This window comes from Peromyscus californicus, unplaced genomic scaffold (assembly GCF_007827085.1).
Source record: "Peromyscus californicus insignis strain IS unplaced genomic scaffold, ASM782708v3 Scaffold_9__1_contigs__length_137607984, whole genome shotgun sequence".
NCBI classification, from domain to species: Eukaryota; Metazoa; Chordata; class Mammalia; order Rodentia; family Cricetidae; genus Peromyscus; species Peromyscus californicus.
This window is the reverse complement of record NW_026294617.1, coordinates 86,240,513-86,255,813: the sequence shown is the minus strand read 5'-3', so window position 1 is coordinate 86,255,813 and position 15,301 is coordinate 86,240,513. Positions and strand designations below refer to the sequence as shown.

At 40.8% G+C, this 15,301-nt stretch overlaps 1 protein-coding gene across 1 annotated transcript in view; it reads left to right on the top strand.

Moving 5' to 3' along the window:
• Gnai3 (G protein subunit alpha i3) overlaps positions 1-14,675 on the top strand; it is a 42,560-nt gene extending 27,885 nt beyond the window's left edge. Inside the window, exons 4-9 of the mRNA XM_052729879.1 lie at positions 1,260-1,417; positions 3,798-3,926; positions 7,628-7,757; positions 8,141-8,294; positions 12,336-12,546; positions 12,638-14,675. Coding sequence (XP_052585839.1) covers positions 1,260-1,417; positions 3,798-3,926; positions 7,628-7,757; positions 8,141-8,294; positions 12,336-12,526 — 762 coding nt within the window. The 3' untranslated portion in view covers positions 12,527-12,546; positions 12,638-14,675. The remainder of the gene's footprint in view (positions 1-1,259; positions 1,418-3,797; positions 3,927-7,627; positions 7,758-8,140; positions 8,295-12,335; positions 12,547-12,637) is intronic.
• The last annotated feature ends 626 nt before the right edge of the window (positions 14,676-15,301 follow it).

The following is a 15,301-nucleotide window of genomic DNA, read 5'->3' as shown; positions in this document are numbered from 1 at the left end:
TCTGAGTTCTAGGCCAGCCGAGTCTATAAAGTGAGTTCCATAACAGACAGAGCTGTTACACAGAGAAACTGTCTCAAAAAACAAAGCAAAACAAACAAAAGACACAAATGATTGCTTCTCTTCTCCCTTTTTATTTATGTATTATGTGATTTAGGAAAAAACCTTATTTTTATAGTTACTTGGAATTTTTAAGGTTGTTAAATATTAGATTTATATAGAGAAATCTTTTGAGATCTGGGTTCAGTTTTGTTGTTTTGAGACAGGGATTCTCTGTGTATCCCTGGCTGTCCTATCTTAACCTATAGACAATAAATTTAGAGATCTGTCTACCTCTGCCTCCTTGAGTGCTGGGATTAAAGGCATACACCACCACTGCCCTGCTGTGTTCAGTTTTATGTTTTCGAATAGGAATGGATAAGATAAATTAAAACCATCAAAATTGATGGTGTTCCTTAGGGAAATATAGAGACTAAACATTTTCCCTGAGAACTTGATTCCCATTACTGGGCTTTAAGCATCTTACATGCTTCGTATCCTTCCTGTCTGCTGTCTGCAGTGAAAGGGAAGGCGCAAGCAACCTTTGCCTTAAACTTGACTAATGTCTTAGTCCCTGTGCATGCTTAGACTTTACTTCTTATGTGCAAATCTTTTCATTCCTATGTAGTAGTAGACAAGTGCTCTACCACTGAATGAACTACACCCCCAGCAGGTCCAGGGAACATACACACATGCATGTATGTGTGTGGGCATAGAGTGTGTGGAGGCTAGAGGTTGACTGCAGTTGTTTTTCTCTACCATTTTCCACCTTAGGTTTGGAGAGACAGTGTCTCTCCAAATGTGGTGCATGCCATTTGGGTCAGTGACCTCCAGGGATCTTTCTTTCTCTGCTCCCCCAGCAGTGAGTTTACAGGCTCTTGCTGTTGTATCCAGCTTTTACATGGATCTGAACTCAGGTCCTTCTGCTTGCACAGCATGTACTTTATCACTGAGCCATACTCCCAGTCCTCAGTCAGGGCTTACTGTAACAGAATGGAAATCTGTTACATATACTTGTCTCAGAGACCAGTATCCCCCACCTCCATCCCGTCATTAATCATAAGTCATCAGGATAGAGGATTGTGAGTCCATCAGAAGGATGGTGGTATGATATCTGAAGTATGTGTATATGTGCCTGAGTGCATGAGTGTGTGTAAAATGAGACTCATGTAGTCTTAAAGAAGTGGGAACTCATCTGTCCCTCTCTCAACTGTCTTCCTCAGGATGACGCCCGACAGTTATTTGTCCTAGCTGGCAGTGCTGAAGAAGGAGTCATGACTCCAGAACTTGCAGGCGTGATTAGACGGCTGTGGCGAGATGGTGGGGTGCAGGCATGCTTCAGCAGGTCCAGGGAGTATCAGCTCAACGATTCTGCTTCATAGTAAGTCATTTTTCTTCCTTGAAACTGTAATAGAAAATGATTTGGTGACTCTAGAGATGTTCAGTGCCAATCCTTAAGGAAATGTTTAAGTATTAGAAATGTCCAGGAGTCTATAGGATCCTCTATTACATCTGTCCCACTTTAAGGCAGTCTCTGTGGAACATTTATAGTAAGCAGATGAGGTGAGACATCTAGTAGAGGTAGGTCCCTGTATAGGACAAGGCACTGATAGCCAGCTGGAGGGGAACGTTAAAATTGGACATCTCTCCTCTCACGATAGCACACACATCCCACCCCCCTGTTTGTTACTGTTGTATTTGAGACAGGATCTCACTGTGTAGTCCTGGCTGACTTTGAACACCCAGAGATCCACCTGCCTCTGCCTACCATGCTAGGATTAAAGGTGTGCAGCACCACATCTGGCGTGACAGCCCATTTTATACTCTGTCCATTGACTGTACTATGAGTTTTTCTGGTAGTAGTCATTACCACTTAATTTTGTGTGTGTGTCGGGGGGGGGGAGGTACTAAGGATTGAACCAAAGTCTTGTGCATGTTAAGCACATGCTCTACCACTGAGCTACACATCCTCAGCCCTCCTTTTAGTTTTATTTTGAGACACAATCTCACTCTTGTTGGCATTGAACTCATTCTATAGCCCAGGCAGGCCTGAACTTGTAATCACTGTGCTTCAGCCTTCTAACTAGCTGAGATTACAAGCCTGCACCACAAACCCGGCACCATTTACATCTTGTGCCAGACTATGGTAGTAGACTTCTATGGAACAAGAACGTGTGCCATAGAATGGGGTTGAATCAGTTCCTTGTCAAGGAAGGTCTCTTGAGTATTAGTTTTAGAGAATTGGTAACTAGTACTTTTTTTTTTTTTTTTTTTTTTTTTTTTTTTTTGGTTTTTCGAGACAGGGTTTCTCTGTGTAGCTTTGCGCCTGTCCTGGAACTCACTTGGTAGCCCAGGCTGGCCTCGAACTCACAGAGATCCGCCTGGCTCTGCCTCCCGAGTGCTGGGATTAAAGGCGTGCGCCACCACCACCCGGCCGGTAACTAGTACTTTTATTATTACATGTGAACCTGTTTGGGCCCCTATACCTTTATTTTTAAGGCCTGTATTCACGGTGTGTTTTAAAAATGTACTTTTGGGGGGACCTTGTCATCTGTACCTGAGTGCATGAGTATTTGTCATCTGTACCCTCTCCGAACTAGGTAAAGCACTTTTGAGTGTTAAGGTATTTTCTCTAGTATTCTATTCTCCCATCCTCATTCTGTCACAGATTGTTATAAGAAATTAAATGGTATTTATAACGCTTACTTACTCTTTTGGTGGAAATGATTTGGCAAACAGTAAAAGGATTCTTGTCCACTTTTTAAAAATAAGATTGTTTTATGTGCACACTGATAGTTTAGGTAATCCAGTGGTCATCAAAGGTAGATTTTTATTCTTCTTCTGTCGTGTGTTGGGGAAGCTCTGCCTCCCAATTATGTGTTGTTTATGGAGTGGTAACCCTCCCTAAGTGTTCCTCTGAGCTCTCGTATTTGGTTTGTACCTGAAGTAGTACCACCTGCTCGTCAGGGGTTTTGTCTAGAATCAGTGAAGATTTAGCTTTTTGTCTCTTTCGCTATTCTGTTCCCCCCTTTTGAAACAGAATCTTGTTATATAGCCCAGGCTGGCCTGACACTCCTCTGTGTTTATCTTCCCGATCGATCTCAGACTTGTGGCCTCCTTCCTGCCTCTGTCAAGTGCTGGGTTTACAGGCATACACTAGCAGGTCCACCTGTAGCCTCACTGAGTTGAGTTCTTCTGATTTTCATAACTCCAATGCCATTCTCTAGTGAGCTGTCAAATAGTTATGTATGCAGCCGACATAAGTTTAAGTAGCTGAGGACTTTTGTCTTTTTATTTTCATAGGGTCTTACTATGTAGTGCAGGCTTTCCTGGAACTCTAGAGTCCAGGGTTACAGGTCTGTGACACCTGTAGGTTTGGTTTTTTCTGTATAAGTACATAACTCATTTCATATTAGATATCAGGAATTTTTCTTTAGCAGGAATAAAATTGTCATGTTTTTAAATTTGCCTTCACAGTATATTTAAAGCCATTTTTGTTACTCTGTGTAGAACCTATTCATTTCCCTATGCTAGATTTACTTTTCCCCCCTCATTCTATGATACTGATGTTACTCTGCCCCTTCAGTGGGTTTCAGGTTCTACTTTTTTTGTAGTTTGTTGGTGCTTGGGATTGAACCTTGGGCCTTACATATACTAGTACCTAGCTAGTCCCAGAGTCTGCTTTTTGCCCAGCAGATCTGTTGACCTGTTGTGTCCATGGTTGGCTTTACCAAATAAAAACCAATGTATATTTTATCTAGTTACCTAAATGATTTGGATAGAATATCCCAGACCAACTACATTCCAACTCAACAAGACGTTCTTCGGACGAGAGTGAAGACTACAGGCATTGTGGAGACACACTTCACCTTCAAGGAGCTATACTTCAAGTAAGTAACAAGCCTTTTCCTGCCTGTACCTGGCACAAAGAGCCAACATTTATTTGTTTTTGGTTTTGTTTTTGGTTTTTGGTTTTTCGAGACAGGGTTTCTCTGTGTAGCTTTGCACCTTTCCTGGATTTTGCTCTGTAGACCAGGCTGTCCTCGAACGCACAAAGATCCGCCTGCCTCTGCCTCCCGTGTTTTTGTTTTTGAGACAAGGTCTCATGATAGAGACCTGGATGACCTGGTACTTGCTGTGTAGACCAGGTTGGCCTCAAACTTGCATCCTCTGCTTCTGCCTGCTGAGTGCTGGGATTACAGGCATACATCACCACACCTGGCTTATTAATCTCCCTTAGTTAGCTTCTCTATAGGGGTGTAAGGTTTTTGTAAGCAGTGTTCCTTGATTTAGAAACTTAATATATTTATCGACCATTAGCTTCATGTTGCATCCGATTGAAGCCCACACATTTTTTTTTTCCCTCCAGGTAGCATCAGTATTTATATCCATTTGGAGGAAATTGAATGTAAAATTAACAATTTACCTACCGTTAGAGTCATTCATGTAATTGCCAATTTGTGTTGGTTCACATTTATTTTCAAGACGTTTTTCTTAGTTGCCAAATAGGTATTGGCTGTTGTCAGAAGTACTAAATGGGTAGCAACTACCTTTCACAAATGGCTTTGTCCTGACACTGCGATATTAGAACAGAAATACTTTCTTAGCAGCATCACTCCTCTCACTGGTCCCTTCCTGTGAAGTTTAGTGGGGTGGAGCTAAACCTGGCTTGGCTTTTGTATTGATATACGCATAGCACTGTGCTCAATTCAGTTGTAGCGCGATGCAGAAATAGGCCTGGGAATAGGTGTTTTACAGTGGTGTGATGACGTAAGCAGTCATTGTTTAGAGGACGTTCTAGTGTGTTAAAAGAATTTTCTCGCCGGGCGGTGGTGGCGCACGCCTTTAATCCCAGCACTCGGGAGGCAGAGCCAGGCGGATCTCTGTGAGTTCGAGGCCAGCCTGGTCTCCAAAGCGAGTTCCAGGACAGGCGCAAAGCTACACAGAGAAACCCTGTCTCGAAAAAAACCAAAAAAAAAAAAAAAAAAAAAAGAATTTTCTCATAGCACCAATCATTCTAAGAAAAAGCCTCCACTTCTCTTTTTGTTAATGGCCTTTTAAATATACTAAAACTGTTTTTGGTTCCTTTTTTTCTGTGTTTGTGACCTTTGAAGTTGTAAGTAACCTTTTTTCCTTCAATGCATGATAAGTTTTTAAGAAGCTACTTGGTTATGATTATGTGTGATATGTGAAAGTCAGCATTATTACATACATAGGGAACCACTACCTCAGATCCTTAAACGAAGAGTCAGGATTTATGAAGTCCACACAGGACTTTAACACTAGGACCAATGGAGGTATTGGAATCTTTTTTTTTTTTTTTTTTTTTTTTTTTTTTTGCGGGGCGGTGTTAAGACAGGGTTTCTCTGCGTATCCTTAGCTGTCCTGTAACTCACTTTGTAGTCCAGGCTGGCCTGGAACTCAGAGACTCAATGGCCTTTGCCTCCTAAGTGCTGGGATTAAAGATTAAAGGTGTGCACCACTACCGTCCAGCAAGGTATTGGAATCTTTTTGTTTGGTTGCTTTTTTGAGACAGGGTTTCTCTGTGTAGCCCAGGCTGTCCTGTAACTCACTCACTCTGTAGACCAGGCTGGCCTCAAACTCAGAGATCCGCCTGCCTCTGCCTCCTGAGTGCTGGCATTAAAGGCGTGCGTCACCAGCTCCTGGTAAGGTATTGGAATCTTAACACACTAAACTGGATTTGAAACCTGGTGAATGGTTTTAGGGTAAACTGGCTACTTAAGGACTGATGAACTTAATTAACAAATCAGAAGAAACTATGTGAATGGCCCTGTGAAGTCATAGGAATGAGATGTTTGTGTACTATAAAATGAGTAATTCAGTTCTAATTAAATACCAAGACCAATATTTAGTGTGGGAAACATTTTTGGTTGATGTCATAGATTGATCTTTAGCTAGGTAACCTTGTCTTTCTTATGCAAGGACCAGTACCAAGTCAAATTACTCTCTTTCTATTTGGGATCAGTAGCCAAATCAGATTAAAGTGCCACATCCACTTTATTATTGGCATGCAGATCTCTGATTATGAAGTACTATCACCTCTTCCTTTTCCTCTTCTCTCTAGGCAAAACCACTATCCATTTATTCAAACATTTATTGAGCATCTACCATATGCAAGGCATTGTGTAATTGCTTACTTGCCTCTCAGTTATGAGGTAATGTTTATAAAATGTTGATCTGTTAGTGAATAATACTGTGTTACTGTGTACTAAAAGGCAGACTTGGGAATTTATAGCATTCTGCTAGTTTTATGGAGTTTATAGAAAATGAAATGTAAACTGGAATTATTGGTGTACTAATATGCCTCTCTTAGAAAGATTTGTATGGTGAAATGTTAGCCTTTCTAAAACCTTCAAAAAGACTCTGGATTAAGGCCAATTTGTGATTAATCATTTAGCTGTCATGCAAGACCAAAGGTTGCAAAGAACTGCAAGGTCCTCCAAAAGGAAGAGTTGGGTCAGGAAGTGATAGGATGAACATTCACATCAATCATAATTAGAGAAATGACATGTATCTTATTTCTCTTAATCCGTAGGGGTGAAAAACCCCTGGAAATTTAGGCTCTGAGTTACTGAACTTTTCACTCACTATACCAGTGTAGCAGACACTAGCCTTTAAAAACTTGCAGTGCTTTCAGATACAGATCTTGAGAGTGTGTGAGCATTTGGATGCTGACCCATTCAGACTCAGGTGTTGACTGAAGACAAGTAGGGCAGCTGTTCCCACCATTGTAGGAAGTAAAAACGGACACTGTTGACAGACTTAGCTCTTGGAAGTCTAAAACAAATCTGGACTAGAACATAGTGTGTGAGCAGTTGAGGCTTTACTGCTGCTCATTAGGTTCAAACAAGATATGGTGTTGAGAAATACTGGTTAAGTGTATTTATTTTTGAGACAGTCTTGCTGTGTACCACAGGCTGGCCTTGAACTTGCCATTCTTCCTCAGTCTCCAAAATGCTGAGACTATAGTCATTGCCCCCAAAATTGGCACAAGGATTTTAAGAAAATTATTGATCAAATTCTTAGAATCCTAATATAAAATTTATTTTTTTCCATAATTTTCCTTATATGCTTTTTATTAACACAAGGCAAATAAACTTGGGACTCAGAATGCAAGTTGGGTGTGCACAGACAAGCCAGTTTGAGAGGCAGCATCTCGGGCTGAGGCGAGGCTATAGAAACTGGAGTTGGTGTGCCAGGTGGTCTAGGGTAGTGCCTGGCACCATGGCACACACCCAACAAATACTGGTTGTTATGGCTGCAGTTGTCTTAAGCTGTACTGGTCAGCTCTTCTTTATCCTTTCCTTTCCTTCCTTCCTTTAGTCCATTTTTAGTTCTTAACTCTGCTGACATTTGGCACATCCAGTGCATGTTTTGAAAGGGAGGAGGCTCAGCTGTGGGCTCTACTTTTAGCCACTGACAATTATTTAGACACAGTTGATTTGACCCTTGTCTTTTCTGTTATAAATGGGGTTTGAATGTGTGGTAATGGGGAAGTTCTTAGCCGTGACAGGATAGAGAGAAATATAAGTGTGACTTTGCTGAATCTGTGCTTTCTTTCTTTACTCAGAATGTTTGATGTAGGTGGCCAAAGATCAGAACGGAAAAAATGGATTCACTGTTTTGAGGGAGTGACAGCAATTATCTTTTGTGTGGCCCTCAGTGACTATGATCTTGTTCTGGCTGAGGATGAAGAAATGGTATGTTGAAGCTTTGGATAAAAATCCATCTGATACATCTAGGAAATGAACATAACTCCTAGGAAGATAGGTTGCCACTATTTACTCACTGAAATCAAAACTTAATGCCTTTTATTTCCTTGTCAGTGAGGTTAGATTTCCAAAACCATTCCCTGTTTGCTCTTGGTAACCACATTATGTGGACAGAGTGCATCTTGTCAGCCACCCCTTTTCATCCCCTAACCCCAAGAATTACATAAATCAGGATTGCCTCAGCTTCAAGTTATGTTAATGCCTAACTTACTCCATGAATTCATTTTGCTGTCTTAAACCTCTTGGCATGTAAATGAATCTGCTTTTCATTTTGCTGCTAACCTGTCGTCATAACCCTGTTTGTTTTTCAGAACCGGATGCATGAAAGCATGAAATTGTTTGACAGCATTTGTAACAACAAATGGTTTACAGACACGTCAATCATCCTCTTTCTTAATAAGAAAGACCTTTTTGAGGAAAAAATAAAGAGGAGCCCATTAACGATCTGTTATCCGGAATACACAGGTAAAGGTCTAGAGGTCTTGGCGCTGTGTTTTAGGTCAGCACTGATGACTCACACATTCACTGACAGTGGGCGCCGTGGTAAGCGTCTGAGTAAGATCCCTTCACTTCAGAGCAGTACTTCAAAGGCCAGTATCCCGATTTTTTTGAGGAAAGTAAAGTATAAAGATTAAATTTTAGCATATGTTCAAAGAGATATAAAAACAAAATCTCTTAAGAAACTAACATTAGTTCCAGAAAGAAATTCACAAATAGCTTTATAATGTAAAATATATATTATCAGAAGTAGAGGTAGTAGATGGAGCCAGTGTATTCTTTCTCTAGGGGCAATAACAGTTATGTGAGTTATTATAGGAAGTCATTAGGTAGAATAAAGCATTCCGAGGAGGGGAATTGCATGTAGGGCAGTGTGGAGGCTAACAAATGGAATATGGCAGTAGTGGAATTTAAGTGGTAGAGGGATGAGGCCCGCCTTCTGTCTCCCTCCGACTGTGGCCGGGAGGAACCCGTGAAGAACCCGTGAGGAGTTTCAGTGGGTACACACTGTAGGACAGTGCTCTAGCAGCAGTGTGGTGAGGGCAGGAAGGTGCTTAGTAAGGGCCGTCTCAGGATACAATAAAACCTGTTGGCAGGAACCAGGAGGTGCATCCTAGAAGCCAAGGGCAGGATACAGGTGGGTCTAAGAACGAAATTCAGACTGAAGTCATTGCTGGGCACCTCTCGTGGAGTGACCTTCGTCTTCACCTCTGTCCTCAACTCCACGTGTATTCTCTCTTTCCTGTCCACTCACCAACCTTGGCTGTTCAGTTCTAAGATGAAAGATGGCGTTGCCACCATTTCTGTGTCTCCTCCGTTCAAACAGTGAGGCTGCACTGGGTTGCATAACCTCAATTCAAGGTCCTAGGAAAGGACTCTGGTTATGGATAAAGAAGGGAAAAAGCTGTAGGCCTGTCAGTTATTTGAGATTAGGGATCACAAACAAGGATGCAGGACTCTACCACTATGAAAGCTATGAAAGGGCCGAGTTAGCTATTTCCATGGAAGGCTCTCATTATCTGAGACACGTGAGGAAGTCAAATGTGTCTGCACTTCTGTCTCCGTTGAATGCTTTTGCTGTGGTCCGAATTCATACTTAGGAGTGTTGGTTTAGCAGGATCTGTGGAGTAACCACATGGAGATGGCTTTTAGGTAGTGTGATATGTTAGGAACATAGGGAGAGGTTAGATTTTTTTACACACACACACACACACACACACACTTGAGAACATCAGTAATTAACATAGTGGAGAATGGAGGAAGTGACTGGAGAGAGGAATATAAAATGAGGAGAGAGAAAAAGATAAGTGAGAAAAATGCTAGCTATCAACAGGAGAGAAATAAAGGTTTGTAAAGGATATTAAAGAGAAGAATCAGAGTATCTTAAAAAGTAAGGGCAGTGGGCCAGTGAGACGGCTCAGCAGGTAAAGGTGCTTGCTGCAAAGCTTGACGACCTGAGTTCAGTCCCTGGGACTTATATTACAGAAGAAAAGAACTCACTCCTGAAAGATGCCCTCTGACCACCACATGCACTCTGTGGCATGCATGAGCCCGTATACATACACCCATAACTGCTCATAAATAAATTAGTATAATATTTTTTTTTTTTTTTTAAAGAAAGCAAGGGACATGTTTTCAAAGTGAAGAGTAGTGAGTAGTCAGCAGTATCATGTGCAGATAACTGTCCTGGAACTTGCTTTGTAGACCAGGCTGGCCTTGAACTCACAGAGATCGCCTGCCTCTGCCTCCCGAGTGCTGGGATTAAAGGTGTGTGCCACCACTGCCCGGTGAGGTGGCTGTTCTTAAAGAGTATACAAGTAGAATGGAGAGAGAAGTACTAGGTACGCAGGTAACTAAGAACTAAAGACAAGCCTCGGCTGCCTGTGACCAGAGGGAGCTAAAGGGGAAAGAGAGAAAATGTTCATAGGCTAAATGGTAATCCGATAACAAAAGAGAAGAAGCAGAGGTCATTGAAACAGTGTTTACAAGTAGGTGGGGAAAGAAAGAATTAAGATTCAAGTTAGCATAAAGGAATAAGCAAATTGTGGCATATGTGTAGAGTATTAACTTAGTCATAAAGAGAACTAAATACTAGTAGATGCTATATCTTGGATAAACCTCAAAAACACTATGCTAAGTAAAAGAATCCAAACACAAAAGTCACATAGTGTGTGGCTCCTTTTATATAATGTATCTAAAATAGGCAAATCCCTAGAAAAAGGAAGCATGTTTTTGGGGTGTGGGCATGTTACTTAATGATAATAAGAGTACTTTGCTCGAATGATAACTGGAACTAGGGTGGTAGTGGTTGTGCAGTGTCATGAATATACTAAGTGTTTCTAGAGTAACATACTTAAAAATGGTTAAATATCTATTTGGTGAAATTTCTTTATAATTATGGGGGACATAGAAGGGTTGCTCAATGGTAAAGATTACGTGCAGCTTTTACAGAGGATTCAGATTTGGTTCCCGGAACCCATATGGTGGGTTATAACCACCTGTAACTCCAGTTCCAGGGGATCCAGTGCCCTCTTCTGGATTCCATAGGCGCCTATACACGTGCATATACCTACACATAAAATTACAAACAAACAAAACTTTAGCATTCTAAAAAACTTTATTATATAGGGCTTTGATTTCCCCCACCCCAACCCCATTTCTGAGGGTGCAGCACTGGCCTCACCACAGAGCCTTTGGTTTCCTTAACCGCATAGAAGATCCCTCTTAGACCAGAGGAGAGGTGCTCGAGTTCTGAACTGTTGAGGGTAGTTTAAACCCTTTGGCTTTAGGAATGTTAAGAATGTCATCTCTTCAGAGTAAGGAACGAGAGGTGAGAATTAGATGTGTTTATAGAAAGCAAACAAGTTGAGGATGGATTAGAAAGGTTGACATTGATGTTGAATGGCTCACTGCACACAGGGAAGATCCTTCGATATCACACCATTTTCTTGTGAACTTCAAGACTGTTTCCCACTGACGTTGTTCTGAGACTTGAGGATTCCTATAGTTCTGGTTTACCAGGCATCAGTCTATGTTCTTACTGGATAAAATTCCCTTTTCTCTTACCTGTCCTTTCTAATTTAGAGGCTTTCTTTCTGATTTCAAGAAGCATGCTTTAGGCACCTACAAAGGATTCTTCCTTTAGTTCTTTATTGTATGTGGTATTCTTTGATGAGCTCCTCTGTCTTTCCCAGTCCTCAGTTGTACTTCTTGTCATGCTGGAGCTCACTGAAAATAGCCTCTGCTCTATGGAAGCAGCTGCACGTCGTCTTTATAGTTTACCTGGCAGTAACAGGCAGTTTCTGTCTACTAAAGGCTCCCCAAGGCCAAGAGATGGTATAGAAGGTACATGACTAGTGCTAGTTATACATACCGAAAATAAGGCTTACTGTTGATCTTCTCTTGCCCTCCTCCTTAAACAGCTGCCGCTCCATTGAGATAGAACTCACCCTTTAAAAGGTGCTGCTGGCTGTGCGTGATGGTCATGCCTGAGTCTTAGCACAGGAGAGGATGCAGGAGGTAGGAAAGTCAGGAGTTTGAAGCCAGTCAGGGGTAAGAGAGACCCTGTGTCAAAGTGTGTAACTAGGGTCCCACTTCTTTCCCATCTGCTAGTTAGTCTGTGCATTTGCCTCTTGGAAATGATTTTGAAGTGAATGCTTTACTTTTTTGGAGTCCTTATTTCAGGATCACTCCAAGGGGCAAAATGTGCTGTTTTCAACAGTTGCTTTCTAGAAATGGACCCACTTACTCTTCTACTTCCTTTGTATACTGTCTATATTTCTTTTTCAGCTGAAATGTAAATGAAGAGGAAGTGAAACTTGTTATTTTCCTCATCCCTTGAAAATTTCCTCATCCATTAGAAAATCCTAATGACAGTAGACAGAGGAAGAATTCTGTTGGTACCCGATTGTGTTGTGCTGCCTTTCTTAAGTAGACACCGATGGCCTCACTCAGCTGGGTGCAGGCAGCTTTAGAACTTGAGCTGACAATGTTGGTTGTCTGTGTCAGGTTCCAATACATACGAAGAGGCAGCAGCTTACATTCAGTGCCAGTTTGAAGATCTGAACCGAAGAAAAGATACCAAGGAGATCTACACTCACTTCACCTGTGCCACAGACACCAAAAATGTGCAGTTTGTTTTTGATGCTGTTACAGATGTCATCATTAAAAACAACTTAAAGGAATGTGGACTTTATTGAGAAGATGGCGTTAGTAAAAGGTAAAATGTTAGACAGTCTAGTTACAGTGGTGTAGTGGTGTGTTTTGCCTTTGTAAATGTTTTTCTAATTAACAATGTTCTTCTTTTTTAGCTACTACAGTGAGGAGTGTTGAGACCAGACATCATCATCTGCTGTGTCTTGAGTCAGCTACAAGCATGACGGGACCAGGGAATGGCAGCAGCATGCAGACTCTTAGCACTCTTTAACACAATCTTCTGTATTAGGGAATGTTTAGTTGGCATGAGATGTTCAAGTCAGACATTGGAATTGGAACAACTGTAAAGTGTGCGTGACTCATCAAGGCATCACTTGGATTTTATAATCTCAAATGTTTAGGGCATATTGAAGTTGAGGTGCTGCATTCCAGAACTTAAATATGTAGCTTACTTTTTTCTTCTTTTTAACAAATCACGAGTAGTTAATTTCTAAGGTTTTTCTCATTAAGAGAAGAAAAACTAAAAAAAACCTTACTTGTTTGCAAAAGAATCTTCTGAGAACTCAGTCTTAACTATGCACATGATGTGACCAGACATCTTGAAAATATTCCTCTTAGTAGGAACTGTTTGTTTTTAACTCTTGGTACAGTCAGGTGTAATATTTCCATAATTAAAATTCTTCCTGGTTATTGGGACTACATTAATACAGCTTTTCTGAATGAAATCTATGTTCCTGTCATGTTTACAGTGCCATGGTGGCTTCTAAACAGCAGTTACTTTGGAGAGCTCGACAGTCTGCTTCTAGCTCTTATTTCTTTAAGCTTATGGTGGAAGGTTAATCTTGTTATGCTGATTACCAAATTACTAGATGAGTACTGACGTAATAAGGCAAACTCCACTTCTTGACAGACACACCCAGGATGACTGTCAATTAGAGATGCAAACTGCTAAATTGAGAACCAATGACTTGCTGCTACAGATCTACTAAACTGACCACTTTGATTCTTGCCTGTTTGTCTCAGTTTTGGGGAATTTTGTATAAGGTGCCCCTTGTTTTCCATCTTTGTGGCCTTTTTTGTTGGGAGACATCTAAAATGTATTAACAGCGCATGCTTTTCCTTTGTAAACGTGGTGCCAAATCCCTGTTCGCCATCGTTTCTACTGTAGCCATGTTGTAGTAGTAATCCTCAGTCAGTATGTTCTTTTTCTAAAACTTGCATTTTGGGACTTTTTCCACTTTGTCATGTGTACAGATTTTAATCTGTTACAGTTGGCAGCAGTATTAAAATGGTGAGTAAAGAGTCCAGGATTGCTCCTGCTTGTAACTAGTCCTTTCCGGAAATCCTGTCTTCTGTTTCCTTTTCCTCTGCTGAGTGTGCTTTGGCCTTTGTCTGAGAGTGGTTTAAATAGAAAGAGGTCTCTGAAAGTCTAGTTCCTCGATGTAATAGTATTATCAAATCTAGGACTGAGGGCTTTATGTCCAGTCTGTGTACAAGGGATATGAGTCATAACCCAGCTTCCCGATTTACATTGTGCTTGTGTGAGAGCTACAGTCCTTCTGTACAGTCTATAGCAAATGTCATGAAACACTGAGCGGACCACTGAGGGATGACAAACAGAAAATGCGTTTGAGCATTTCAGATCAGTAGTTTGAGCAGTGCCTTTTGAGGTCCAGTCTTTTTAGGTTGGATCCATTTCATCTTTTGATGTTACCTCCTACTCATTTAAAAGGTTAGTGGTCAGAACTGCTTCAGAAAGCAAGCCACAATGACCAGTGCCCTTGCTGGCAGCTTTAAAAAGTTTTAATTATCGTGGGAAATCATTATTATGCAGACAGTATAACTATTATCTGACAAGCATTTCTTTAGGGCTAGGAAAATATCATCTGTAAGAAAGAAAAGTCTTGATTTCAATCAGCAATTGACTTAATTCCACAGTGTAAGGGGTTCATAAGTCTTACTCTGAACTTGTCTTTCCTTTATTGTATTCTGTAATATAAAAATATCCAGGAATGAGAACTAGTGAAATGATGTTTTCATAACTTTTCTATACTTTGGGTTTAATGAAATGGTCTTGATAATTAAAATAATAGATAATCCAAATTTAATTTTACTGTAGAATGCATTTTGTATTTTCATTTGAATCTGTCTATTTTTTAAACCTTTCTGTTAATTAAAAATAGAAATTCTCTACTTCTTTGCCTCTATATACCACTTTTATTTGCTTTCTGTTTACATGAAATCATTCTTATTATCCGGGTACCTTCCTTTAGAACAGAAGGGAGGCAGTTTGAGTTTTTAGAGATGACCTGGTCAGGGGAGGGAGGGATGCGGAAATCACCTAAAACCATCTGAAGAGACTGACTTCTTGGCGGTGGGCTGTTAATCTATAAATTCTAAAGTGTTGCTGTTCAGCCACACTTCCAAATCACTAATTTGTATTTTGAAGAACATTTCTTAGGCAGAGTCAGAATGTAGAAGTTAAATATCCTTTGAGCCTGGAGGAAAAAGATTGATACTTAAAATGAAAGAAGCCAAAGGTTTCATCTGGAAAATGCTGGAGTTTTGTGATGGATAATGTTCGTTTTGAGGTGGCCAGACCTTTGGACTGTCTAAGAAGTCATCTAGAAGATTAATGTCTAATTAATAAAAAGCAGGAAGTGAACCTTAGTTGGGAGGATGGCAACCATAGCCTTTGTTGTTGACAGCCGTATTTTCTCCGGAGTGGAAGCTTGGGCAGATAGGAGGCATTCCCCTGATGGACTGTCTTTCCTTACCTAATCAATTCTGGCTTGTAATACTACACCTTCTGCCGTGAA